Raw genomic sequence first — 25730 nt, forward strand, 5'->3', positions numbered from 1 at the left:
CACTGTCAACAGACTGTTGTGTGTCTTTTCATACCTCCCTTCTTACATTCATAAACACATATATTTGTTTAACAAAATGGGATCATAGTATACTGTGCTTTAGAGTATTCTGTCACTTGCCTTTTCCCCCTCCACATGTCCATACGCTATAATCATCCTTCCAAGGCAAAACATCTCAATCTTTGTTGTTGTTTTGAATGGCAGCATTCATATTTGGCGAAACCAGAATTGATATGTTGTCATATCTTCAAGGAGTTTCCTTTTATTTAAATTAATTATTAATAACTTTATTAGAGACAAGCTCTTGCTCTGTTGCTCAGGCTGGAGTGCAGTGGCACGACCATAATTCACTGTAACTTTGAACTCCTGGGCTGAAGTGATTCTCCCGTCTCAGCCTCCCAAAGTGTTGGGATTACAGGTGAGAGCCACCAAGCCTGGCCAATTTCTAAAAAAAAAATTTGTAGAGATCAGTTCTCGCTATGTTGCCCAAGCTGAGAGTTTCTGTTTTAAAAATGCAGCAAAACTGATCAGTTCTGATAATTGAATTGAAGCTAGATAAGGTATTTAGTATTCGATTTATTTATTTAAAGAATTCCACCATCCTTTAAGGAGTCTTGTGTGTACAAATTAGATATGACATGTAACATATTTCTTTCTTTTTTTCTTTTTTGTTCTGGGTTTGTTTTTTGAGATGGAGTCTCGCTCTGTCTCCAGGCTGGAGTGCAGTGGTGCCATCTCGGCTCACTGCAACCTCTGCCACCCAGGTTCGAGCAATCTTCCTGCCTTGGTCTCCCAAGTAGCTGGGACTACAGGCACGCACGAACATGCCCAGCTAATTTTTTGTATTTTTAGTAGACAACGGGGTTTCACCATGTTAGCCAGGATGGTCTCAATCTCTTGACCGCGTGATCTGCCTGCCTCGGCCTCCCAAAGTGCTGGGATTACAGGCTTGAGCCACTGCACCCAGCCAACATTTTTCAAATAGAAAATCTGAAGCTAAAATCACCCCTAAAGGACAAATAATAGGACTACAAACAGCGATAAAACAAGGAATTCTATTGGCGGCACTTAAGTCTACTGCAGCTTGGGTTGGATATTCTCCTTAAGGAGGAACCTGTGTTTGATTGTTCCATTGCCCTTCAACTCTGAGCATATTCAGTCATTGCAGAGCTTTTGCTCAGTAGCCACTCTCTGTATTCACAGAGGGGCCACCTGCCTCCCTACCCTGCATCTTGGAGCACCTTGTGTGTGCTCGGGTGTCCCGGAGAGCTGAGGAAGCCTGCTCACTAGGGCATCTTCTGCTGTTGCTGTTTTATTGTGAGCAGAAGGGAGCCATTCTTCTGTAAGGTTGGGTGTACGATGTGGTCCTGTCTTCAGGGAATATTCAGTCCTTGCCTTCTTCTGCCATTTGATATGAGACGTTGGTGTTTTGGTCTGCCTTAATATATTTATACTAATTTTTAGGCCAGGCATGGTGGCTCACGCCTGTAATCCCAGCACTTCGGGAGGCCGAGGCGGGTGGATCACCTGAGATCAGGAGTTTGAGACCAGCCTGGCCAACATGATGAAACCCCGCCTGTACTACAAATACAACAAATTAGCCAGGCGTGGTGGTGCATGTCTGTAATCCCAGCTACTTGGGAGGCTGAGGCAGGAGAATCACTTGAAACTAGGAGGTGGAGGTTGCAGTGAGCCAAGATCGTGCCACTGCACTCCAGCCTGGGCAACAGAGCGAGACTCTGTCTCATAAAAACAAACAAACAAACAATATATATATATATACACACACACGTATATATTTATACTAAATTTTAAAAATTTAACCTATGTGGATCAAAAATTTCAAATTTGTTCAAGTCTATGTAAACATCATTATGTAAAAGTAATCTGAAAATAGTTTTTCATGCAACAAGAATAATGTATATTTATTTTCAGTCTCAAAGTTGAAATGAATGAGAAATGTTAAAACAAAATGAATTGATTGGGAAATCAAATCTAAGCACTGACAAATATGAAAAGTGTATTATCTAATTAGTACTTTATGAAAGTGAGGCACTTTTATAATCAAAGAAATAAAACCTTCCAGAGAGATACAGAATTACTCTGACCTGAATTATTTTAATGGGAAAGAGTTCTTCTTGTTTAAAAATTTCAGGTGAAGTTTGATAATTTTGTCTTAAGTCCACTTGGCTTCATTTTGTTGGGCAGCATTGGAGAGGACAGTGCAGCCTTATACAGATGACTCTCAGTTTTTTTTAAAAAAAATTAAAATAGGTCCATTAGAAAATAAAAATTTAATGTATCTTAAGTAGAGGATCTTGAGAAAGCTAAAAACTGCTTACCTAAACTGAGACATTACCACGGATTTGTAGCCAAGTCATTTAGAATAGACTTTATTTGTAAATGTAAAATGATACTGGCACCAAGATACGGTTGTGAAATAGGAAGTCTCCAGAAAATAATGAAAAATTATAAACCGTGCCCATAGACAATAGTCAGCAAAAACAGATTGTGGAAAGACAAGAAGACAGAGCTTATCCTAGTCATGGTACCGAGTGGAGAAAATCTCAGAATTGTGTGCACTCAAAAACTCTGCAGCCCTGTTGAAAACATTTCTTGTAATATTATCTTATAATATTTACATCTGCCTGCACACTGTCTCAAAATAACTTTAGTGTCACAATAATTTTGGTTGAGCTCAACAATGTTCTTTTATCTTTCTTAGCCATATTCATTTCTCAGGGATGATTACAGAATTGGTTAATTTGAAAGAGTTGTAGCATAAATATTGTGACTCATGAAATGTTTTTAGTACTTGTTTCAGACTTTCATTTCCTTTGGTCATGCTCTTGTGGGAGATTTAAGCAGTAATAGCATTTTCATTTTTCTTTCCTGCATTCCTTACCCATGAGAAGGTAATCTTTAATACACTGTTTTTATTTAATAAGTTCTGGTGTTTTAAATAAATTGGTTTTTCATTCAACGATAATTTATTGAACACCTACTAAGTGCCCAGCACAGAATCAGATGTTAATCTAACATAATTTTCCTTTCTTCAAATGGTCTTATTAGATTTTTTAAAACATGGATATTAATGTACACTAGAATGTAGATTTTTGTTTACCAGTTATTTGTTGCTATATAAATGTGGGTTAAACAATTAGTTTTTCTTCTCCTCATACCACCAACCCTTCAGACTTTTAAAGGAATTACTGTAGAATTAAAATTAATAGATTCCTCAGTACTGGCCAAACTCATGGATTCGTGGCACTTCAGAATAATATTGGCTTCTAATGAACAGAATAGATTTGCATGGAAATGCCAGTTTCAGGGATAGAATTAGAGTTGGGATTTATTTTTTCCCTAAAGATCTGCTTTGAAAATTTGCCCCAGGTCATCTCTGTCCTTGTCCTAGGGTCACTCCAGAACTACCACTTTTTTCTGCTTGGGATTCATAAAGGTAAGAAGGACAAACTTAGTCTGTTTTGTAGTGGAATTATTATTATTTTTACCTTATCTTTTATTTTCCGTGTAAAATCGCTTTTCTCTCTTACTCTAACTACCTCGCATAGACAGGGCAGGTAGAGTGAATGTCAGATGAATTAAGGTAGCACAATTAGCCTGTCCATAGCTGCATGATTGTTTTTGCATGAAATCCCAAGTTCATATTAGCTGCTCAACTTTCAAACTTTAAGGGAGAAGCCAGTCTTTATTCTTCAGTAGTGTATGATCCGTCAATTAAGTTTGTATTATGCCTTCTGTCCCAAAATTTCCTCTCTCTTAGCTTCTCCCTAGCCCCAGAGATCAGTTTCTCTGCATGTGTCAAACTTCCTTTTCTCTCCTCATATTTCATTCTTCCAGGATCTGTAATGTGTCCAAGTTCTCATAGCTCACTTAAAAATGGATGGAGTCCAGAGGGATCAGTGCCAACTTTTCATTAATCTATTAGAGCTTCACATTTACCGGCTTGCACCAAGAGATGTGGGAGAGGAGGAAAATGAGTAAGATCTCACCTCCTGGAAAGGAGGGTGCCACTGCTTTTTCAGTGGTAGAGTTGCTCCCTTAAAGCTGACTCTCTCCCAGGTGAATTCTGAGCTGAGTGTTACAGAGATAAGTCAGCTTGAATCTGGAGGAGTGAGAGAGTTTGGCTAGGGCCCTGTGACAGCTTTGTGGTCAGGAAAGAATATGTAAATTCACTGAATTCCCAGGCATTTCAGCCCTAGAGGAGAAGGATTAGGGGAATCCAAGAGTCCTGACCTTACTGCGAGACTGAATTATAACTAGAGCCCATTTTAACTAACACAGCTTGAGTTTCATATTTGAAATAACGCCTAAATCAAAATACTCTCCACTCTTCCCATATACTGATGGGAAATTTATTAAATGTTAAACTCTAATCTGAAATCAAACATAGCTTTAAATAAAACTATGCAACATCATTTAGTAGTGTTTATAACTTGAGTGATGAGTGTCTGGTCTCAATAACCCAGATAGGAGAAGGAATTCCATGGCTCTCCTTCCCAATCCAGACCTGTCTGGAAGCATTTATTTGTACTAAGTTTTCCAGTCTGAAAGTCTGTGTCATTGTTTAGACTGTGTGAATAAACAGACAGAGCAATAAACTTCCTCTTCAGGTGAGGTTTATATCTTTTAAACTAGACTATGTCCTCTAAGCCATGGCTTTCCTGTAGAGAGGCTGCATAATTCAGTTCTGCAGATGTTTTGGTGAGGCTTTACCATGTGCCCAACCTGCACTGTGTTCTTTTAGGCCTAATGATAATTGCAAAGAAACATGGCTCCTAACGAAGTTGTAGTCATTTTTGGGAAAAGTGAGTCTGACACACATGAATTAAGATACCTACTTAAGAAAATCTTAAAATATATATCATCGAGTGCTGGGCGCGGTGGCTCACACCTGTAATCCCAGCACTTTGGGAGGCCGAGACGGGCAGATCACGAGGTCGGAGATCGAGACCATCCTGGCTAACACGGTGAAACCCAGTCTCTACTAAAAATACAAAAAAAAATTATCCGGGCGTGGTGGTGGGCGCCTGTAGTCCCAGCTACTCAGGAGGCTGAAGCAGGAGAATGGCGTGAACCCGGGAGGCGGAGCTTGCAGTGAGCCAAGATCACGCCACTGCACTACAGCCTGGGCGACAGAGCGAGACTCTGTCTCAAAAAAAAAAAAAAAAAAAAAAAAGTATATATATATATAAAATCAAATATCATCAGTTCAAGCAGATATGTGCTTTGTAGTCAGGAAGAGGAAAAATGAGTGTTGGCTTTAGTTTTGGGGGGAAGTTTGCTGAAATAAATTGGATTTAAGATGATCTGTGCAGAATGTGTTCACTTTTGGGTGCCAGATTTTAATAAAGTTATCATGGAGCTTCCTATTTGGGTATCAGGCATGACTTAACAGCTAAACATCAATCCCTACAACCGTAGGCTAGGGCTCAGACCTAGAGTCCTCAATCTGGTCCGGCCTGCCTAAAACCCTTGTTTATTTCCCCAATATGCGGTACAAATGGTATTATTTACTCTGTGTGCATGACATGAATAATAGTTAAGTAGCACTGAATTAGAGGTATTTCTTTGGAAGGCAAAGGGTCTAGAAACCAGGTCTCTTGAGGAATAGTTGAAGGGCCTTGGCATATGAGCTTAGAGCCGAAAAGATTAAGGACAAACAAAATAGTTATTTTCAAACATTGCAAAGACATTTTGTTACAGAACAAGTTTATTTGTTCTACATCAATTTAAGATGCAGCATGGGGCCTGTTGGGTAGATGTACAAGTGAGCACACAAGAATCCAGCTCAAATAAGAGGTTTCTCACGATTAAAATGCTCGACAGAGCACTGTTTTTCAGAGCAGTGCCTTCTTCATTTCTAAAAGTGTTAAAGAGAAATTGGATATCCTTGCAGCCGGCTATGTGGCTAGGGTGGCTGGGATGCACTAAGTACGTGTTCAGGGATCCCAGGCAAGTAGAAATTATGGAGGCTTTTTAGAAAAAGACAACTATAGCATGAACAGACACACCAGGGGAACAATGAGAACAGGAAATGTTCGTGTGCCAGGAATGTGTGGAGGAAATGACACGAGCATGAAATTGATGATCGAGAACTTTAAATATTCTGATAGGCAGTGGGGAACCATCTTGCTTCCAGTCCTGGGGCAGGATATCACAAAACCAGTATCTGAGGAAGCTTTGCTTTCTGTCTTGTGCCAGAGGAATGTAGGAGAGAGGGAAAGAGATATATTCCATGCAGGGAGATCACTTTGGGAGCTTTCCCCAATTATACTCTTTCTTAACTGTGCTATGGGTGGGTGGAGAGGGGAGTGATGGAAACAGAGACGGAACATAATCAGAATTTAATGGAAGAGCTAATATGGGTTTCCTTGAAAATTGTCCTGAAATAGAACTCTCCAAATTATTAATTGAAAGTGATGTGGTCAGTTTGTTAGATCAGCAGACCACAATCAGGTATCTGCATCTTGGTGCACCACTCAAGCTGACCAGTGACCTGAGACAAGTCATTAAAATTCCTTATATTCTAATTCCCTAGCAGTATTATCCCAGCATGAGAGAACGTTTGCAAAACATTCTGAGTCTTGGATGAAAGGTACCTTGTTATAATAATATTATACTATAATTATTCTTGTTATTGGGGTTATTGTTCTCAACACTGATGCAGTTTAATACTTCCTACCTTAGGGATATTTTTGTCTTACAGCAGAATTGTGATAGTGGCTTTCCTGGGAGATGTTCGTTGAAAGACTGGGAAATCTTTCAAATATTTGTTTTAATAATAGCTCATCAAGGAAATGTGAAAAATATGTAATATTAAGGATTATCACTCCTATTTTCTTCTCAGTCTAATATCTAGGATATGTTGAAAATACTTTTGTTTCATCTACTTACAGGGAGCTAGAATGGTTTAGATTGGTGCTTTCCTGGGGTACTGATTTTTTTTTTTTTCCCCGTGGAATTCTCTGAACAGGGCTTTCCTCAAAAGAATACATTAAGACTGTCAGAATGATTCTTTTCAGCAGATTAAGCCTTGCAGATGCCCTTTGTTGAAGGAAAAAAATGCATTATTCTGAAAGTCCTTCTGATCTTCGGGAAAACTGAAAATATCAAATATTCTTCTACCATTTGAACTTCCCTACAAGAAAACCCCAGATATTTTTATTTTCTGGTCTACAATAATTTAGAGCTTATTGTATTTTAAGATGAGGATATAGACATGTTTTGAAGAAAAATTAACTTTTTACATATTCATTTACTGAAAGGAAGACACCCTTCCCCCCACCCTGGAAAGACAGAAATCATAGTGCTTCGTTTTTATTTTTTCATTTCCTATTTCTTGCACCTGGACGTTTTCCTGGATGAAGTGATGTGTACGGCATAATTATCGTGGGACATAATTGCTTCATGTGTGTCAGCAAGACATGGTTCAGATATTTATTGAGCTCTGGTTGTCTGTGTCCTAAATAAGACCGTGCTATTTCAGGGTTGCAAAAACAACTCCAATGCATTGGAAAAAGCAGAAAGGAGGACATTCCTCAAAAAGAGTTGGTTTCATGGTTTAGAAATCCATTTATTGCTTGCACCGACAGACTGTGCTTGAGTGTGCGAAGGCTCACTTTGATTTATAGGGGCTTATAAAATGCTGTGCTCTTTGTACCCAAAGCCACAGACCTGCTGTGAATAGGGCACGGACCCTGAGTTTTTCTGGTGGTCAAATTTATAAAACCAAACAATAATCTCTTTGGGAAGCTCCTCAAAGGCGAGCCTGAGTCTGTTAACTTCAGTCTGTACAATGTCTAGCGTAGGGCCACATGTTGACGAGCTCTCATAAATGTCCTTGTTGCTGTTGATGAATGAAGGATTGAAACTGGGAATAGCACGTAGGGCACAAGCGTTTGTTTTCCATGACAGATAGGAAGGGAGCTCGTACATGGGGAGGGGATAGATGGGGGGGTCAAGGACATATTTTGGGGGATGCTACTGTATTCTTTAAGAAAAAGGAAAAATGGCTCAAATTATCTTTCAGTAGTGTCATGGCCCTCTGCTGGGAAACTGGTTTATGATTTGAAGGTGTCTGAGACGTTCACTCTGATTACAGTGCAAAGGGTCATTTGCACTCTATGACGCAATGGGGCGGAATTCTGTCTCAACTTTGCTGTCGGCCACTCTGACTAGTTTTTTTTTTTTTTTTTTTTTGAGACGGAGTCTCGCTCTGTCACCAGGCTGCCGTGCAGTGGCGCCATCTCGCTCACTGCAACCTCTGACTCCCTGGTTCAAGTGATTCTCCTTCCTCAGTCTGCCTAGTAGCTGGGATTACAGGCAAGTGCCACCATGCCCAGCTAAATTTTTTTTTTTTTTTTTTTTTGAGATGGAGTCTCGCTCTGTCACCCAGGCTGGAGTGCAGTGGTGCGATCTCGGCTCACTGCAAGCTCCGCCTCCCAGGTTCACGCCATTCTCCTGCCTCAGCCTCCCGAGTAGCTGGGACTACAGGCGCCCGCCACCATGCCCGGCTAATTTTTTTTGTGTGTGTGTTTTTAGTAGAGACGGGGTTTCACCATAGCCAGGATGGTCTTGATCTCCTGACCTCGTGATCCACCTGCCTCGGCCTCCGAAAGTGCTGGGATTACAGGCATGAGCCACCGCACCCGGCCAATTTTTTGTATTTTTAGTAGAGACGGGGTTTCAACATGTTGGCCAGGATAGTCTTGATCTTCTGACTTCATGATCCACTTGCCTCTGCCTCCCAAAGTGCTGGGATTACAGGCATGCAGCACCACACCCAGCTTACTCTGACTAATCTTTTATTTCAGTCCCTTTCCCTTCCCTTTCTCCCTCATTCACCACTTCCTTTCCTCCCACTTTTCCTTTCTTCCTTCCTCAACTACTTGTTTAGAACCTGTTTCTCTTCTAGGCTATAAAGATCCCATTTCCTTCCCATACCTGGAGACCATTTAGGGAAGGTGGAAGTACATGCCTGTAATCCCAACTACTTAGGAGACAGAGGCAGAAGGATCACTTGAGCCCGGGAATTTTAGTCCAGCCTGGGCACCATAGCAAGCCTCCATCTCAAAAAAAGAAAGCGTTTTCATATATGAGTAAAGTTGAGGCTTGCTTATGTCCAGAGGGGGAAAGGTTACACATTTTCAAATATACCTGTTGCGTTTTCTTACACAGAAAGTGAGATAGCAAATAAATAGAACAGCTTGTCTGTAGGATGAATGTAACCTTAAGAAATATTGCAGTGTGTTATTATTGCTTAAAACGTATTTATTTAAGACCTCTTTGTTGAGAGAATTTCTCAGTTTGAGGGAAGAGATAGACAATGGAACCAGTATGCAGTAGTTATATTGTTGAGGGAGTCTTGAAGTGGCAAAGAAAATGAAGTATTTCTTTCAAATAGTATTTTGCAACCGAACTGAAATTCCACTCTGCACAAATGTGCCTGCGAAAAGTTACAGTAATTTAGGATTGAAAAACCTGTATGTTGCTAAATTCATAGTTAACCTAATTTTAGTTTTTCAGAAAAGATAATTTATAATAGGAAGAAATGATAATACTTTTTAGGAGTTTTCTTTTTCTCTTTTCTTTTTTTTTTTTTTTAAGAGACAGGGTCAGCCGGATGCGGTGGCTCACGCCTGTAATCCCAGCACTTTGGAAGGCTGAGGTGAGCAGATCCCCATCTCTACAAGAAATATAAAAATTAGCCATGCGTGGTGGCACATGCCTGTAATCCCAGCTATTTGGGAGGCTGAGGCATGAGAATCCCTTAAACCTGGGAGGCGGTGGTTGCAATGATCTGAGATCATGACACTGCACTCCAGCCCAGGCAATAGAGTGAGACTCTGTCTCAAAAAAAAAAAAAAAAAAAAGATGGGGTCTCACCATGTTGCCTAGGCTGGTCTTGAACTCCTGGCCTTTAGCAGTCCTCCCACCTTGGCCTCTCAAAGTGCTGGGATTATAGGCATGAGCCACTGTACCTGGACTAAAAAAGATTTTTCATGCAAAAATTATGTGATTTTTGGTTATCTTTGTTATAAAAACATTTTTTCCTTTTTATTTGCTTCCTAGAGCTCCATTCAGTGAGAAGTTTTTATTCTGTGTATTCATCAGCACACACTTTCCATGCACATCTTCTTCTAAAGTGACGGTCTCCAACCTAAATTTCGTCCCTGTCTCCAGTCTAATCTTTATCAGGGTGATTTTGACTTCGTCCTACCCTCTGGATGGCAGTGGGGCCACAGGTGGAAACTGTCACTCTTTCAAGCTTCCTCATGTCCATAGGCCTCGGTCCCGGGTCCATTTGTTCTCAGCAGCGGGTTGTGCCCTTTGCATCTGAGCTTGTTCAGTGTCCATAGTCCATGGTGTCCCTCCTTAGGTCTGGCTTTGCTTTGTGGTTCACATGGCTCACAAGCCAGCTTGCCCAGGATATTGCCACTGTACCCCTGCTGCCCCACCATAGTTATTCAGAACACCTCTTTCCTTCTCTAGTTTCGTTCCTGAGTTATTTCAGGTATTAGTGGAGAGAGGGGCCAGGTTCAGCTTGGGTGTTACTTTGTTTTTTTTTTAATTTTTAATTTTTCAAAAATTTATTATTATTTTTTAGACAGAGTCTCACTCTGTCACCAGGCTGGAGTGCAATGGCGCGATCTTGGCTCACTGCAACCTCCACCTCCCGGGTTCAAGCAATTCTCCTGCCTCAGCCTCCTGAGTAGGTGAAATTACAGGTGCCTGCCACCACACCCGGGTAATTTTTTGTATTTTTAGTAGAGACGAGGTTTCACCATGTTGGCCGGGCTGGTCTCAAACTCCTGACCCCCAGTGATCCACCCACCTTGGCCTCCCAAAGTGCTGGGATTACAGGAGTGAGCCACCGCACCCAGCCTACTTTATTTTTATTTTTATTTATTTTTGAGATGGAGTCTCACTCTGTCATCCAGGCTGGAGTGCAGTGGCGCCATCCCGGCTCACAGCAACCTCTGCCCCCAGGGTTCTAGTGATTCTCTTGCCTCAGCCTCCCGAGTAGCTGGGATTACAGGCATCCACCACCATGCCTGGCTAATTTTTATATTTTTTAGTAGAGACGGGGTTTCACCATGTTGGCCAGGCTGGTCTTGAACTCCTGACCTCATGATCCACCCACCTCGACCTCCCAAAGTGCTGGGATTACAGGAGTGAGCCCGCGCCTGGCTGCCCAGCTAATTTTTTTTGTATTTTTAGTAGAGACGGAGTTTTGCCATGTTGGCCAGGCTGGTCTCAAACTCCTAACCTCAGGTGATACACCCACCTCAGCCTCCCAGAGTGCTAGGATTACAGGCCTGAGCCACCATGCCCGGCCTTGAGTGTTACTTTAAATCTAATATTGTTGTATTGGGGTAGAGGTAGAGAAACCATTGCCTGTAGTAACTTAGTAACAATGGATCTATATTAGTAGGGTTCTGATCTGGGAAGAGGATATCAATTATTTACTTAATAGATAGTCATTTACCACCTATTTTGTGTCAGATACAGTTCCAGGTCCTGGGAATTATAGAAGTCAAGAAAACAGAGTCAGGGCCCTAAAGAAGCATACACTTTGGCAAGAGACAGTGGCAATAATAATAATAAAAAAAGATATAATTTAACGTCGGGTAACAATAAATGCTATAAAGAAAGCATAGCATGGAGATAGAGAAGTTGCTGCAAGAGCTGTTTTAGAGGGGGCGGCCAGGGACAACTTCTGAAGAAGGGATACTTGAACCATTGTCACAGTCATCCAGATAGATCCTGTGCAACAGGGGAAGGCCTCCTCATATTCCCTCTAAGTTCACGGAGGATCGTGAAAAGTCTGTGGAATCTTACTGGGGATAGGACAGTAATTAGCACAGTGCTACGGTGATTTGTTTTGTATGTATTATCTTCAACTGCTGGGAGCTTGCTTTCCATAGCCCATCTCTAGCCATCTCCAGTCCCAAGAATCCTACAGCCTACATTTGCTGTTTGGTATATTACCCAGATCACGTTTTCAGTCACTTTATTTTTTTATGTATTTATTTATTTTTTGAGACGGGGTTTTTCTCTTGTTGCCCAGGTTGGAGTGTAATGGCACGGTCTTGGTTCACTGCAACCTCTGCCTTTGAGGTTCAAGCGATTCTCCTGCCTCAGCCTCCCGAGTAGCTGGGATTACAGGCGCCCGCCACCATGCCCGGCTAATTTTTGTATTTTTAGTAGAGACGGGGTTTCACCGTGTTGGGCAGGCTGGTCTCGCACTCCTGACCTCAGGTGATCCCCCTGCCTCTGCCTCCCAAAGTGCTGGGATTACAGGTGTGAGCCACCATGCCCGGCTGTTTCAGTCACTTTAAAAGTTCTAAGAGGTATGGAGAGAGGGGGGCATTTTAGAACATGGTGCCGCACAGCTATAGAATGTGTCCTGCGCTGTTCCCTGTCAGTCATGTGGCTCTGTAGCAAGAAGACATTCTGGGAAATTCTATGCTCCAGGTCCTAGCTTGGAGCCTCCCTCCATCTGAGAGGTTTGCAACATTTCCTGAACCTTAGAGAGTAAAGGGAAATATGCTCCTATATCCAAAACTTCCAAATGTAAGTGTTTGCCAAGTGCTTTGCAATCTGCCTTTCCATAATTTCTCTCATTATCTCTGTGATGGGATTTATCATGCTGTACTGCACTTTACTGAGTAAATGTAGGGACAGATGGAGGTGGCAGACTGGAGGAGAAGAGCAAGAGATGACATTGAGCCGGGAGCGCTTCACAGGAATGGTCCGTCTGTGGGCTTCCTGGGGGGTGAGGAGGGGGGACAAATATGTGATTGGCACATGGTATTGCCATTCAGTAACACCTGTGGCATGAATAAGCTACCTAGGGTGAAGGTGAGCTGCTGTTTCGAAGTTTTGAATACAATTATATTTTAAATGAATGAAGAGATCCTGGCACTGAGGAGGTTGAAATCCTTTTGCATGGTGGATTTTCTGGATCTGAATTTTATAAGGAATTTTTTTTTAAATAGCATTGAAAGATTTTTAGTAGATGAAGAAAGCATGCGTAGAAAGGTGGCCATTATATGGTGAGTCAGTTCACTATGCTCTAGGGTTTGAATTGCTGTTAAGTTTTGGATGTTATAACTGACTGCTGGTTGGTCTGTTCCTATTTTTTGTTGCTGTTGTTCATCCATCCAACCATGCATCTGTGCATCCATCTGTCTGTTCATTCATCCATTCATCCATTTATCCATCCATCCACCCATCCATCCATTCAACCATCCATCCATCCATCCATCCATCCATCCATCCATCCATCCATCCATCCATCCATCCATCCATCCACCTCTCCACCCATCAATCCGTCCACTCATTTCTATTACTTACTAGTAGTGTGATTATTTTCTTCATCTCACTTGGACTCAGTTTTCTTTATCTACAGAATGTTGAGTTTTTTCTAGGTTAGTGAAAGGGTCCTGTTAATTCTAGAATCCTAAGATTCTTACCATTTGATTACAGTTTGTGCAAGACAATTGGAAAGAATACAAACACGAATTAAACATGGATTCTGCCCTCCAAAAGCACACAGTCTGGTAGGCGTGCTGACATAGAAACACGGCAAAAATGTGAGTAGAGAATGACCAAGTACCAAACACAGCTGCGGTTAATGTGTGCGATGGGAATTTCAAGAAATTCAAGACATTTGGCTGCAGATGTTAAGGAAGGCTTCAGAAGGAAGGTGGCATTTATGTTTGAGTAGAGCAAACTGACATTTATTAACATCATCAGTTGATTAGCATCCTCATTTCATTTAATGTTCACAGTAGTGTATGGTCTTGACTTTACTATCCCCATTTAGCAGATGAAGAAGCTGAGGCAGGAAAGGAGATTAAGTAACTGGCCCAAAGCCACCCAGCTGTATTGTGGCAGAGTTGTGATTAAGAGGATGTCTGTCAACCCCCTTTCATCCTTTTGTCTTAAAAAAATCGAGTCAGTAGGCCAGGTGCAGTGGCTCACGCCTGTAATCCCAGCACTTTGGGAGGCTGAGGCGGGCGAATCACCTGAGGTCCGGAGTTCGAGACCAGCCTGACCAACATGGTGAAACCCTGTCTCTACTAAAAATACAAAATTAGCTGGGCTTGCTGGCGCATGCCTGTAATCCCAGCTACTCCAGAGGCTGAGGCAGGAGAATGGCTTGAACCCGGGAGGCAGAGGTTGCTGTGAGCCGAGATCGTGCCATTGCACTCCAGCCTGGGCAACAAGAGTGAAACTCCATCTCAAAAAAAAAAAAAAAAAAAATCGAGTCAGTAGAGAGATGAGGATTGCAGGATTCCTCCCTTCCCCTCCCCTCCACTCCCCTCCTCTCTTTTTTTGAGACAGGGTCTTGCTCTGTCCCCCAGGCTGGAGTGCAGTGCCTCGATCTCAGGTCACTGTAACCTCCGCCTCCTGGACTCAAGCTATCCTCCCACCTCAGCCTCCTGAGTACCTGGGATCACAGGCATGCACCACCATGCCCAGCTAATTTTTGTATTTTTTGTAGAGATGGAGTTTTGCCATGTTGTCCAGGCTGGTCTCAAACTCCTGATCTCGAGTGGTCCTCCTGCCTCAGCCTCCCAAAGTGTTGGGATTACAGGCGTAAGCCACTGCACTTGGTCCAGGATGTTTCAGGTGAAGAAGACCATCAGTGCCCTGGCATAACGAGGTGGAAGTGCCCTGTGTACCTGAGAAACAGCACGGACTTCAGTGGCGCTGGAGCACAGTGTCCCTTAATGGCAGCAGTGGAAACTGAGCCTGGGATGACAGCTTGGGATTCGAGGAGGCTTTTTATTGTCTGACTACAGGGTCTGGTCTTTATTTGGCCCAAATGGAGATTTTGTGCAGAGTGGAGACATGATCAGAGGAGTACATTTCAGGATGTTTATGACTCTAAGACCGTCTTATGATTCCAACATCCTTTCATGCTCCTAAGCTCTTCCATGTGATGCTGAGGAAACTCCCCTCCCCTCCCCAGATGTCTCCTGCAGCCTCAGCCCTTGAGCATTTTCATCTCTGGGTTTCTGTGCTAAGGAACTCAGGGCCCTGGCTTCCCATCCTACCATTCTGAACATCAGCACCTTTAAAAAAAAACCCCTCTCAATTCTTGGGATTCTGAGAAAAAAACTCCTTCCTCTTCCTCTTTCTGCTCTTTCCTAGATTTTAACCTAATTTCAGCTATTTCAGAACGTTTTCTGTTCAATAAATGAATAATTAGATCTTCTTGGGCTTTGCCAGTGAAAAATATACCATAATATTTAGATTAAAACAGTGTAATGACTACACTAGCAAAATACAACCCGGTTACATGATGAATTCCTCCTTTTCATTTTTATTTGTGGTATCCTGGGGTGGCCTACTGGAGAAAAAAATACTATTTGATTCTCCCTGGGTGGTCAGACAGGACTTGTAAAGACTCTTGTTTGTTTTGTGTTGAGGTTTCAAAGGCACGCAGGCTTTTCTACATAAAGATGTTCTAAGAAAATACGGATGTTTTTTTGAAGTTGCTGTGTATAAAGGGAAATTCAAAGCAACCATCTTCCCTTACAACTACCAGCTAATGTGATTAGAGGGTCTCTTTTCACCAGGCATCTTTGTTGTTACCATCTCTGGTCATTACCACCAGTCTTGCGGGGAGATGTATGCTCACAAAAACCACCTCCACCTGGCTTTATTTTTGGCACGATCACACAAACATGTATTTTAATTTTAAAGATTATTTTACTGTCACATTTAGATTTTTTTAAAAAAACACTAAGAAATCTGAGCGTTGTGTGTGTGTGTGTGTGTGTGGTTCAGGATGCACTGGAGGTGTGTGCTGCCACGACAAATTTCAGGCCATGTGTTCTGCAGATTCCAATTAGCAAGGCCCTCCTGCTGTGGTGTGGGAGAAAAGTTTGGAGTGGGGTTAGGGCTGGCTAAGTGTAGGAGGCTTTTTAATGCAATCTTTGCAGAACTCCCTCATTAGCACCTCGAGGTCAGTGGGAACTGGTATACAGAGCACAGTTGGCATTTTCTGCTGTGCATGGTGTGTGTCAGCCATTTTATTTATCCATGCTTATTTTCTCCATTTCATAAAATTAATTGTACTTCATGGGGGAGGGGTTGATAATGCTGAATTATTTTAAGCCTGGAGGGAGCTCAGCAGCTGTGTCCTAGATCAGACCACCGATCCATCTAATAGGTTGTCTTGCTACCTGATCCACTGGGTGAATGTATTTCGCCAATTAGACGAATCCCTGTATGGAGAGAAAAATGACCTTGAGGCCCAGAAAGCCAGACAGTTGCTTCATGCAATGTCTTCACCTACTGAAGCTGCTTCATCGCCTTGGCCTAATAGGAGTGTAGTATATATCTAACCTCTAGACAATTAAATTTATCCTTTAAAAAAATAGCCACTCTTATGTGAAATAGTCAAATCTTTCATGACTTGTCAAGATACTTGCTTTTGGAATCAGGTGCTTTCGGGTGTAGCCTCTAAAAATTTTAAAGGAGAGCAAATCTTGCAAGCTTCCTTCTTGTATCAAGGTATAACCTGCTGAGGTCCAGGCTGCAGTGATCCATGATCATGCCACTGCCCTCCAGCCTGGGTGACAGGGTGAGACCCTGTCACAAAAAAAAAAAAAAAAAAAAAAGACATAACCCCCTGCTATTAAAAAAAAAAAATGTATATATATGTATGTGTGTGTGTGTGTGTGTGTGTGTGTGTTTAAGAGGAATATCAGAGAAAGATAAATTTTTAAGTAAAAGGAAATATTATAAGCTAATTTTGTTGGGTATTCTTCTGGGCAATTATTTTATCATCAAATACATTTCCACAAAATGCCAGAATTCTTTTTTCTTCTTTTTTTTGAGACGGAGTCTCACCCTGTCGCCCAGGCTGGAGTGCAATGGCGCGATCTCGGCTCACTGCAAACTCCGCCTCCTGGGTTCAAGCGATTCTCCTGCCTCAGCCTCCCGAGTAGCTGGGATTACAGGTGCGTGCCTCCACGCCCAGCTAATTTTTGTATTTTTAGTAGAGACGGGGTTTCACCGTGTTGGCCAGGCTGGCTCTTAAACTCCTGACCTCGTGATCCATCCGCCTTGGCCTCCCAAAGTGCTGGGATTACAGGCGTGAGCCACAGCGCCCGGCCCAAATGCCAGATTTCTTTAAAAGATAAGCCTGGGCCCAGAAAACAAACTTGATGTATGATAGAATCTTGCACTTTTTAAGTCCTGGAGTTAAAATTTACTGTGGCTTTGGTGTGACTCTACCAGCAACAGGATGGCACTCAGTAGAGGGCCCATGGTATAGTGGGAGAACCTCTTGGGGGTCAACCAGGTCCAGATTTTGATCTGTGGCTCTGCTGCTACTAGCTCTGTGATCTTGGGCAAGTTACTGCACACACTTGGCCCCAGTCTCTTTGTAGCCTTCTGTTGCTGTTGATGCTAGCTTCACAAAATCGTTTCAAAGGTTAAATGAAGTAAACTATATAAAATAAATATCTAGGGCTGGGCACGGTGGCTCATGCCTGTAATCTCAACACTTTGGGAGGCAGAGGTGGGTGGATCACCTGAGGTCGGGAGTTCAAGACCAGCCTGACCAACATGGAGAAACCCCGTCTCTACTAAAAATACAGAATTAGCCAGGTGTGGTGGTGCATGCCTGTAATCCCAGCTACTCAGGAGGGTGAGGCATGAGAGTTGCCTAAACCCGGGAGGTGGAGGTTGCGGTGAGCTGAAATAGCGCCATTGCACTCCAGCCTGGGCAACAAGAGTGAAACTCCCATCTCAAAAATAAAATATAATATAATATAAAATAAATAGCATCTAGCTTATATATTAATGTTAGCTCATTTTCTTTTCTTCTCATTACATCGAAGGACTAGTAATTTTCCAAGTAATGTTCCATTAATTTTGGGAGTCACTCTGGAGAATCCTGTAAATTTTCCAGATACTGAAATCTAAGCCTAGAAAGGCTTAATGACTCTCTTGCAATGCCTTAGGAGTAGCAGAGTTGGTGCCCAAATCGTGCCTCACTGAATGCTTCCAGCTTTACTGCACATGTGAGGACGACGTAGCATTCTGCACTGAGTCCCTGGCGTGGCTCTAGAACAGTCAAGGGCAGTGACAGTCTTAAGCGTAGAAAACACTCGACTCTCCAGATCTTCTAGGAACCTTCAAAGTACACAGAAATGTGTAGTGAAACCTTACCCTACTGTGTTCGCCGTCAGTTTACTTTTACAACTTTTGACTCAGTTTCCCTTTCTCTCCTAGTATCTTCAGGTGACTACAGATGTGTTAACACCCAGCATGTTCCGGTAGGAGACTTTCTGGATGGGGAAGATTTCCAGGTAAAGGACCACCCTGATTCCATTCGTGGCTACAGCCTGCTGCCTGCCCTTCCCTGGGCTGCCCCAGACTTTCTGATGGCCACCACTGCCTTCCTCCTTCTCTTTTTTTGCATTGATTGATTGATTGATTCCTTATCTATGCTATTTTTCTATCTTTTTTTGGTATTATTTTTAAGTATTCGTACGTGTACACTGTTAATGATATAAAACATGCATGGAGTTGTAAGCCCTAACTTCAGGATAAGGCTTACCCTCTGAGGAGGGAGGCTGGGGCACTTGGCCAAAGTCAATTCTGTCTCCAATGTTTTAAACTTTTTTTCCCCAATATGTATCTCTTAAAAAGAAGAATTTCTTTTCTTTTCATTTCTCTTTCTTTCTTTTTTTTTAAGACAGAGTCTCGCTCTGTTGCCCAGGTTGGAGTGCAGTGGTGCGATCTCAGCTCACTGCAACCTCCACCTCCCAGGTTTAAGTGATTCTCTTGCCTCAATCTCCCAAGTAGCTGGGATTACAGGTGTGCACCACCATGCCCTGCTAATTTTTGTATTTTTTAGTAGAGTCAGGATTTCGCCATGTTGGCTAGGCTGGTCTTGAACTCCTGACCTCAGTTGACCCGCCAGCCTTAGCCTCCCAAAGTGCTTGGGATTATAGGTGTGAGCCACCACGCTGGGCCAGAACTCCTTATTTTTGTTTAAAATATAACTATAGTATCACTTTTGTTCTTAAAACAGTAGTTAAGGCTGGATGTGGTAGCTCACTGAAATCCCAGCACTTTAGGAGGCCAAGGTGGAAAGATCGCTTGAGCCCAGGAGTTTGAGAACCAGCCTGGGCAACACAGCGAGAACCCCATCTCTACAAAAAAAAATATATATATAAAATTTACATTCTTTTTTTAGCCAGGCATGGTGGCACATGCCTGTAGTTCCAGCCACTTGGTGGGCTGAGGCAGGATCACTTGAGCTCAGGGATTTAAGGCCGTTGTGAGTTGTGATTATGCCACTGCACTCTGGCCTGGACAACAGAGCAAGACCCTGTCTCAAAAAACAAAACAAAGAACAACAACAACAACAACAAAATTACCAAGAGCTCCCCGCCAGCCAAAACAAAAAACATCCTCAAACAGTAGTTAAGTCCTTCATGTCAAATATCCAACTAGTGTTCAGTATTCCAATTATACTTGGAATATAATTATGTAGAGAGATACTAACAAAACCAAATTTGTTTGGCATTTCAAATGTTGGAAGATGCCAGAAGTTTAATCTAGAGCGGTGGTTCTCAAAATTTGGTCCTAAGACCAGCAGCATCAGCATCACTTGTGAACTTGCAAGAGACGGAAATCATTAGACCCTACAGCTGACTGAATCAGTGATTCTGGGAGTGTAGTGTTTTAACAAGCCTTCCAGGTGATTCCAATGCATGGTAGAGTTAAGAAAACTACTGGTCTAAAGGAAACCAAAATTTTATGCTCTTTACACACCCTATTTTGCATTTGTCTTTGTGTTTAACATCACAGCATGTGCTGAGATGGTGTGCTTACACACTTGGGTCACCAAGATGGAGTCCAGCCTTCTATTGCCTTCTAGGGCCTGTGCCAAGCCACCTTCCATTTCTAGCTGTGGAGGGCAGCACACACAGACTGCTGCTGCATTAGGAAGTGTGTAGGAGAGCAGGGAATGGAAGTGGTGATCATGATTTTCTGGAGCAGGACAGAGAGAGTAAAAATAGAGATCTGGGTGTATTTGATAGGGAAATCACCTTCTTTTTTAAAAAGCATACTTACAAAGTTGTGGTCCTCAACTGCTGGCAGCACAGTCGAATCACTCCAGAGGGCTTTGAAAGACACTGGTGCCCTGGCCTGACTCCAGGAAATTCTGGTTTCAATTGGGTTGTGGGTGGGGTTAGGGGGTCATCCCAGCAACAGCAAGATTTAAAGGTGCTTCAGGTGATTCTAATTGCAGTCATGGTCCAAAACCACTGGCAAAGACTTGTGTTTGGTTTGGGATTCAGTTGGGAAACTAAGATGAAAATATCCTGCAAGAATGTGCTCGGGGGTCTTACCCTTCAAACAAGTAAGTGCTTTGCAAACTCTGGTTCTTAAGCCATTAGCGACCTGGTTTGGGGGAGTTTTTTTCTGCCATCTCTAGCTTTTTTTGTTTGTTGTTTTGAGCTACCGCTGACTCTTTCGGCAGTATTTCTGGCTAGTTTTTGTCTAGGTAAGGAGATTTGAATATGGTTTGTCTACTCACTTGTAGGTGTCTTGGGCAGAATATGCATTTTTTAAAGCATACAAATGACACCCTTTTTCACCTCCTTCATTCTCTTTCCTGTAAATGGCTATAGCTCCAGGAAATGAACTCAAGAGACTGATACTACATTTTGCAATGTGAGGCTTTTTAATTTTTCTAAGACTATCAACGAGACCAGAACCTTCCTTGCAGTCTCTGAAATTATGGAAAGGAAAGGTTGGGCTGTATTTGTTGATTGAGTGTTGAAATAGTCCATGGAAAAAGGAAAGGGAAACAAGTTCTACTACTGATTTTCTTGGCAGGGTTTATCACCTATCCCCCCCAAGTTTCTGGCAAGTGTGATTAGAAATTGACTTGCAGGATTTGCTCACACTGGCTTCCCAAGACAGTTTTTGCTTGCATGCTGCTGACTAGCAGTAGTTAATTTGCTATCTTTCACATGTGTTATCCAAAAATCACAGAACTCATTAGAAATAAACAGCATGGGCTGGGCGCGGTGGCTCATGCCTGTAATCCCAGCACTTTGGGAGGCCGAGGTGGGTGGATCCTGAGGTCAGGAGTTTGAGACCAGCCTGGCCAAGATGGTAAATCCCTGTTTCTACTAAAAATACAAAAATTAGCTGGGCGTGGTGGTGGGCATCTGTAATCCTAGCTACTTGGGAGGCTGAGGCAGAGAATCGCTTGAACCCAAGAGGCGGAGGTCGCAGTGAGCCGAGATCGCGCCACTGCACTTCAGCCTGGGCAACAGGGCGAGACTCCGTCTCAAAAAAATAAATAAAATAAACAGCATGAATTTGGTTGGTCATATTTGCAGGATTAGCCAGATGTAAATCTGAGTTGCACTTGGGAGGTTTCGTGGGCTTCATTTAAAAATAAATAGAACCCCAGCCTTGAGTAGAAGCAGATTTTTTAAAAAAATGAAAGATCTTACTGGAAAACAAACCTTATTTTTCCAATAGAAAATATGGGGAAGAAGTGAGCTTTTTTTGGTGCCAATATTTATTTTATTTCATGCCCTTCTTGCTGATGGCAGATGTGGCAGAAATAAATACCCGATTTCATTTTCCAAAATGGGAAAAATTTAATCAATTCAAGAATTTATTTATTCTTAATTTATAGCAGAGGTTTGAAACCTGATTGGTTAGAGTAAACTATTTAATATGCCTCTTAGGAAAATAAACATACATTTGTGTATTTCCCAAACCATTTTGTGGAATAATCGCCACACAATTGGTTATTGAAGAGGTGTGTTGGCCTTGAGACTCTCTAATTCTTAGGCCTTTTGAAAAGTGTTTCTCACTAAGAGATATTGAAAAAGCTGTTTTTCATGTGATTACAATATACGATTTGTGTGATTGGAAAATTTCTGTTTTCTGTTGATATACAAACTCACTGCCAGCAATACCAAATATTCGTATGCCACCTGCTTCCTTTTTTTTTTTTTTTTTTTGAGATGGAGTCTTGCTCTGTCACCCAGGCTGGCACCATCTCGGCTCACTGCAACCTCCGCCTCCTGGGTTCAAGCGATTCTTCTGCCTCAGCCTCCCGAGTAGCTGGGACTACAGGTGCGAGCCACCATGCTTGGCTAAATTTTGTATTTTTAGTAGAGACCGGGTGTCACCATATTGGCCGGGCTGGTCTCGAGCTCCTAGACCTTGTGATCCACCCAGCCTCAGCCTCCCAAAGTGCTGGGATTACAGGCGTGAGCCACTGTGCCCGGCCATATGTCACCTGTTTCTAATCCCAACAAAACCTGTACTCAGAATGAATTAAACAAACAAACAAAGAAAACCCTTACCTTTGAAGAACCAAAAAAGGAATTCAAATTTTATTGAAACTTTTTGTGTTTATCCTTTTAGATCACACTAAATCAGATGAGTACACAAATGCCAAGGAATTGACTTTTACAAGTGGAGAGATGTTTCATGCAGACACATGAGTTAAAGATGTGCTAGAAACTTCCCATGAGCTGATTTTGATCATTCTTTGCTCTAGTGCCCCCAAAGTTTAGCTCAATACTTAATTATATATCATACTACCTTCTCTCTCTCTCTGTGTATGTATTATTTTCCACCAAAATGGCTATTTGTAACCTGCCATAGTAAAAGATCTGCTTATTCAAGACCAGGACAAGACTTTCCATTGTCTTGTCTTTCTGCCCATGACACCATTCATTTTTCTCTTCTTCTTCAGCATTGAGATGAGATTTATAATGCATCGTCCTACCATTTTCTAGGCATAAAGATAATTTGCCTGGTTAGCTTTTATTTAGTGATTCAAAAGAAATAGATGATCAGATCTGGCAGCAACTGACTTTTCACGATTCATTGCTGAAGGCTTTATTCTATGAAGACCTCTGTTGCTGAAGGTATGAAGGATGTGGTAGTAATGGAAAATCTTTTACTGATCTTTTATTTCTTTTTAAATTTTTTGAGACAGAGTCTCTCTCTGTCATCCACATTGGAGTGCGGTAGCACGATCTCAGCTCACTGCAACCCCTGCCTCCTGGGTTTAAGCACTTCTCCTGCCTCAGCCTCCCGAGTAGCTGGGACTACAGGCGTCTGCCACCCATGTCTGGCTAATTTTGTATTTTTAGTAGAGACAGGGTTTCACCATATTGGCCAGGCTGGTCTCGAACTCCTGACCTTGTGATCTGCCCACCTCTACCTCCCAGAGTGCTGGGATTACAGGCATAAGCCACTGCGCCCGGCACTGATCTTTATTTCTGAAGAGCTTTTCTCCCCTTGCAGGATCTTTGGTGTCAAGATACTCTAAAATTCCAGTAAATACGGCTGCAAGGAAGGGTAAAGAGAAAGAAAGAGAGACAAAATAAAGTACCAGAAGCAAATAGTCCTTTCCATATTCATGTCATGTTCATAAGATCCAAGAAACGGATATTGAAGTGGAAGAACCAGACTTTCTTTTCATTCCTATGATCTAATTAAATGTATTTTCACTTAAAAAAGGATAACAATATTAGATCTTAATGGGATTAACCTAACTGAAATTTATTTGACTTTGCCTTGATTGTAAAGATTATGAAGGATCCAAGTTTCATTTTGTGATGGTAGTTTCAGGTCTGTAATTTTTGCCACACTCCATTCCTGTTGCTGTTCTACTTAAAATATCAGTTATCCGCCGGGTGCGGTGGCTCACGCCTGTAATCCCAGCACTTTGGGATGCCGAGGGGGGTGGATCACCTGAGGTCAGGAGTTCAAGACCAGCCTGGCCAAGATGGTGAAACCCCATCTGTACTAAAAATACAAAAGCCGGGCGTGGTGGCAGGTACCTGTAATCCCAGCTACTCGGGAGGCTGAGGCAGGAGAATTGCTTGAACCCTGGAGGCGGAGGTTTCAGGGAGCGGAGATTGTGCCATTGTACTCCAGCCTGGGGGGGCATGAGTGAGACTTTGTCTCAAAAAAAAAAAGAAAAAATCAGTTATCAGACAAAACTTGTGTGTTGTATGGCGGAGACTTAGAATAGACTAGAGTTTGAGTATTTTTCTTTTTAAGTTTTTGAGATGATTAACTCTTACTGTTTTTATACTGAAGTGAAGTCTGTTTAGTTAAAGAGGAACCTTTCTTTTATTTTCTGCTTTTTGGTGTTTTTTTTTTTTTTTGTCAGTTTCTTAGGGTTTCTCTTGCTTAGAATTATCGAGATGAACTGTTTCTGAGTCCAGCTTCAGACTAGAGTTTGAGTATTTTTCCCTTTAACTTTTTGAGATGATTAACTCTTACTCTGTTTTTATACTGAAGTGAATCTCTTTAGCTAAAATAAAGAGGAATCTTTCTTTTATTTTCTGTGTTTCTTGGTTTCGTGTGTGTGTGTGTGTTTGTGTGTGTATATGTGTGTGTGTGTGTGTGTGTTTTGCGCCAGTTTCTTAGGGTTTCTCTTGCTTGGAATTGTCTCGATGAAATGTTTCTGAGTCCAACTTCATTGATAACTACCTACTCCTCCCTTTCCTTTGTATGTGTTACAGGATTTCAGTAATATATATTTTTTATTGTGGTGAAATATACATAATATAAAATTATCATTTAAGCCATTTTTAAATGTACACTTCAGTGGCATTAAATACACTCATATTGTTGTGTGCAATTGTTGCCACTATTATCTTTTGAAAGTTTTCATCTTCCCTCTCACTCATAAGTGGGAGTTGAACAATGAGAACACATGGACACAGGGAGGGTAACATCACACTCTGGGGCCTGTTCGCGGGGGTGGGGGTAGGGGAGGGATAGCATTAGGAGAAATACCTAATGCAGATGACAGGTTGATGGGTGCAGCAAACCACCATGGCACGTGTATACCTGTATAACAAACCTGCACATTCTGCACATGTACCCCAGAACTTTAATAAAAAAAAAAGTTTTTATCTTCCCAACCTGAAACTCTGTACCCATTAAACACTAACTCTTCATTCTTCCCTCCCCCCAGCCCCTGGCCACCACCATTCCACTTTCTGTGTCTATGAATTTGACTACTCTGGGTACCTCAGTGAGTGGAATCATGCAGTATTTTTCTTTTTGTGACTGATTTTTTTCACTTAGCATAATGTCTTCAAAATTCATCCCTGTTTCGGCATATGTCAGAATTTCCTTCCTGTGTAAGGCTGAATAATATTGCACTGTATGTATATATCACATTTTGTTTATTCATTCATCTGTCGATGGACACTTGGGTTACTTCCACCTGTTGGCTATTGTGAATACCTCTGTGAACGTGGGTATGTATATATCTGGTCAAGTCCCCATGAAAAGTGTCTTTGTGATTGATTATTATTATTATTTCTTGAGACAGAGTTTTGCTCTTGTTTCCCAGGCTGGAGTGCAATGGCACAATCCCGGCTCACTGCAACCTCTGCCTCCTGGATTCAAGTGATTCTCCTGCCTCAGCCTCCCAAGTAGCTGGGATTACAGGCTTGTGCCACCACACCTGGCTAATTTTGTATTTTTTTAATAGATACGAGGTTTCACAATGTTGGTCAGACTGGTCTCGAACTCCTAACCTCAAGTGATCCACCCGTCTCAGCCTCCCAAAGTGCTGGGATCATAGGCGTGAATCACTGCGCCCAGCTGTCTTTGTGATTAAGTAAAACACCCTGATGCTGATTTAGATACCGATT

General features: G+C 42.1%; 1 protein-coding gene across 20 annotated transcripts in view; it reads left to right on the forward strand.

The window, feature by feature from the left end:
- The window catches only part of LOC134761654 (uncharacterized), a 985940-nt gene that overhangs the window by 101596 nt on the left and 858614 nt on the right, over positions 1 to 25730 (forward strand). For 13 of the 20 annotated variants that reach the window (XR_010140613.1, XR_010140596.1, XR_010140599.1 and 10 more), the window contains exon 3: positions 18286 to 18362. The exons of 1 other annotated variant lie outside the window; for it this stretch is intronic. Coding sequence is in view for 2 of the 19 variants with exons in the window: in XM_063725382.1 (XP_063581452.1) it covers positions 3416 to 3460; positions 18286 to 18333 (93 nt within the window). In the remaining 17 variants the exon portion in view is untranslated. Of the gene's footprint in view, positions 1 to 3415; positions 3461 to 13515; positions 13623 to 18285; positions 18363 to 23355; positions 23876 to 25730 lie in introns of those variants that run through there. 6 more of the 20 variants (XR_010140595.1, XR_010140594.1, XR_010140592.1 and 3 more) reach the window with 3 other exon arrangements.

The sequence above is a fragment of the Pongo abelii genome, chromosome 5 (genome assembly GCF_028885655.2).
Source record: "Pongo abelii isolate AG06213 chromosome 5, NHGRI_mPonAbe1-v2.0_pri, whole genome shotgun sequence".
NCBI lineage: Eukaryota > Metazoa > Chordata > Mammalia > Primates > Hominidae > Pongo > Pongo abelii.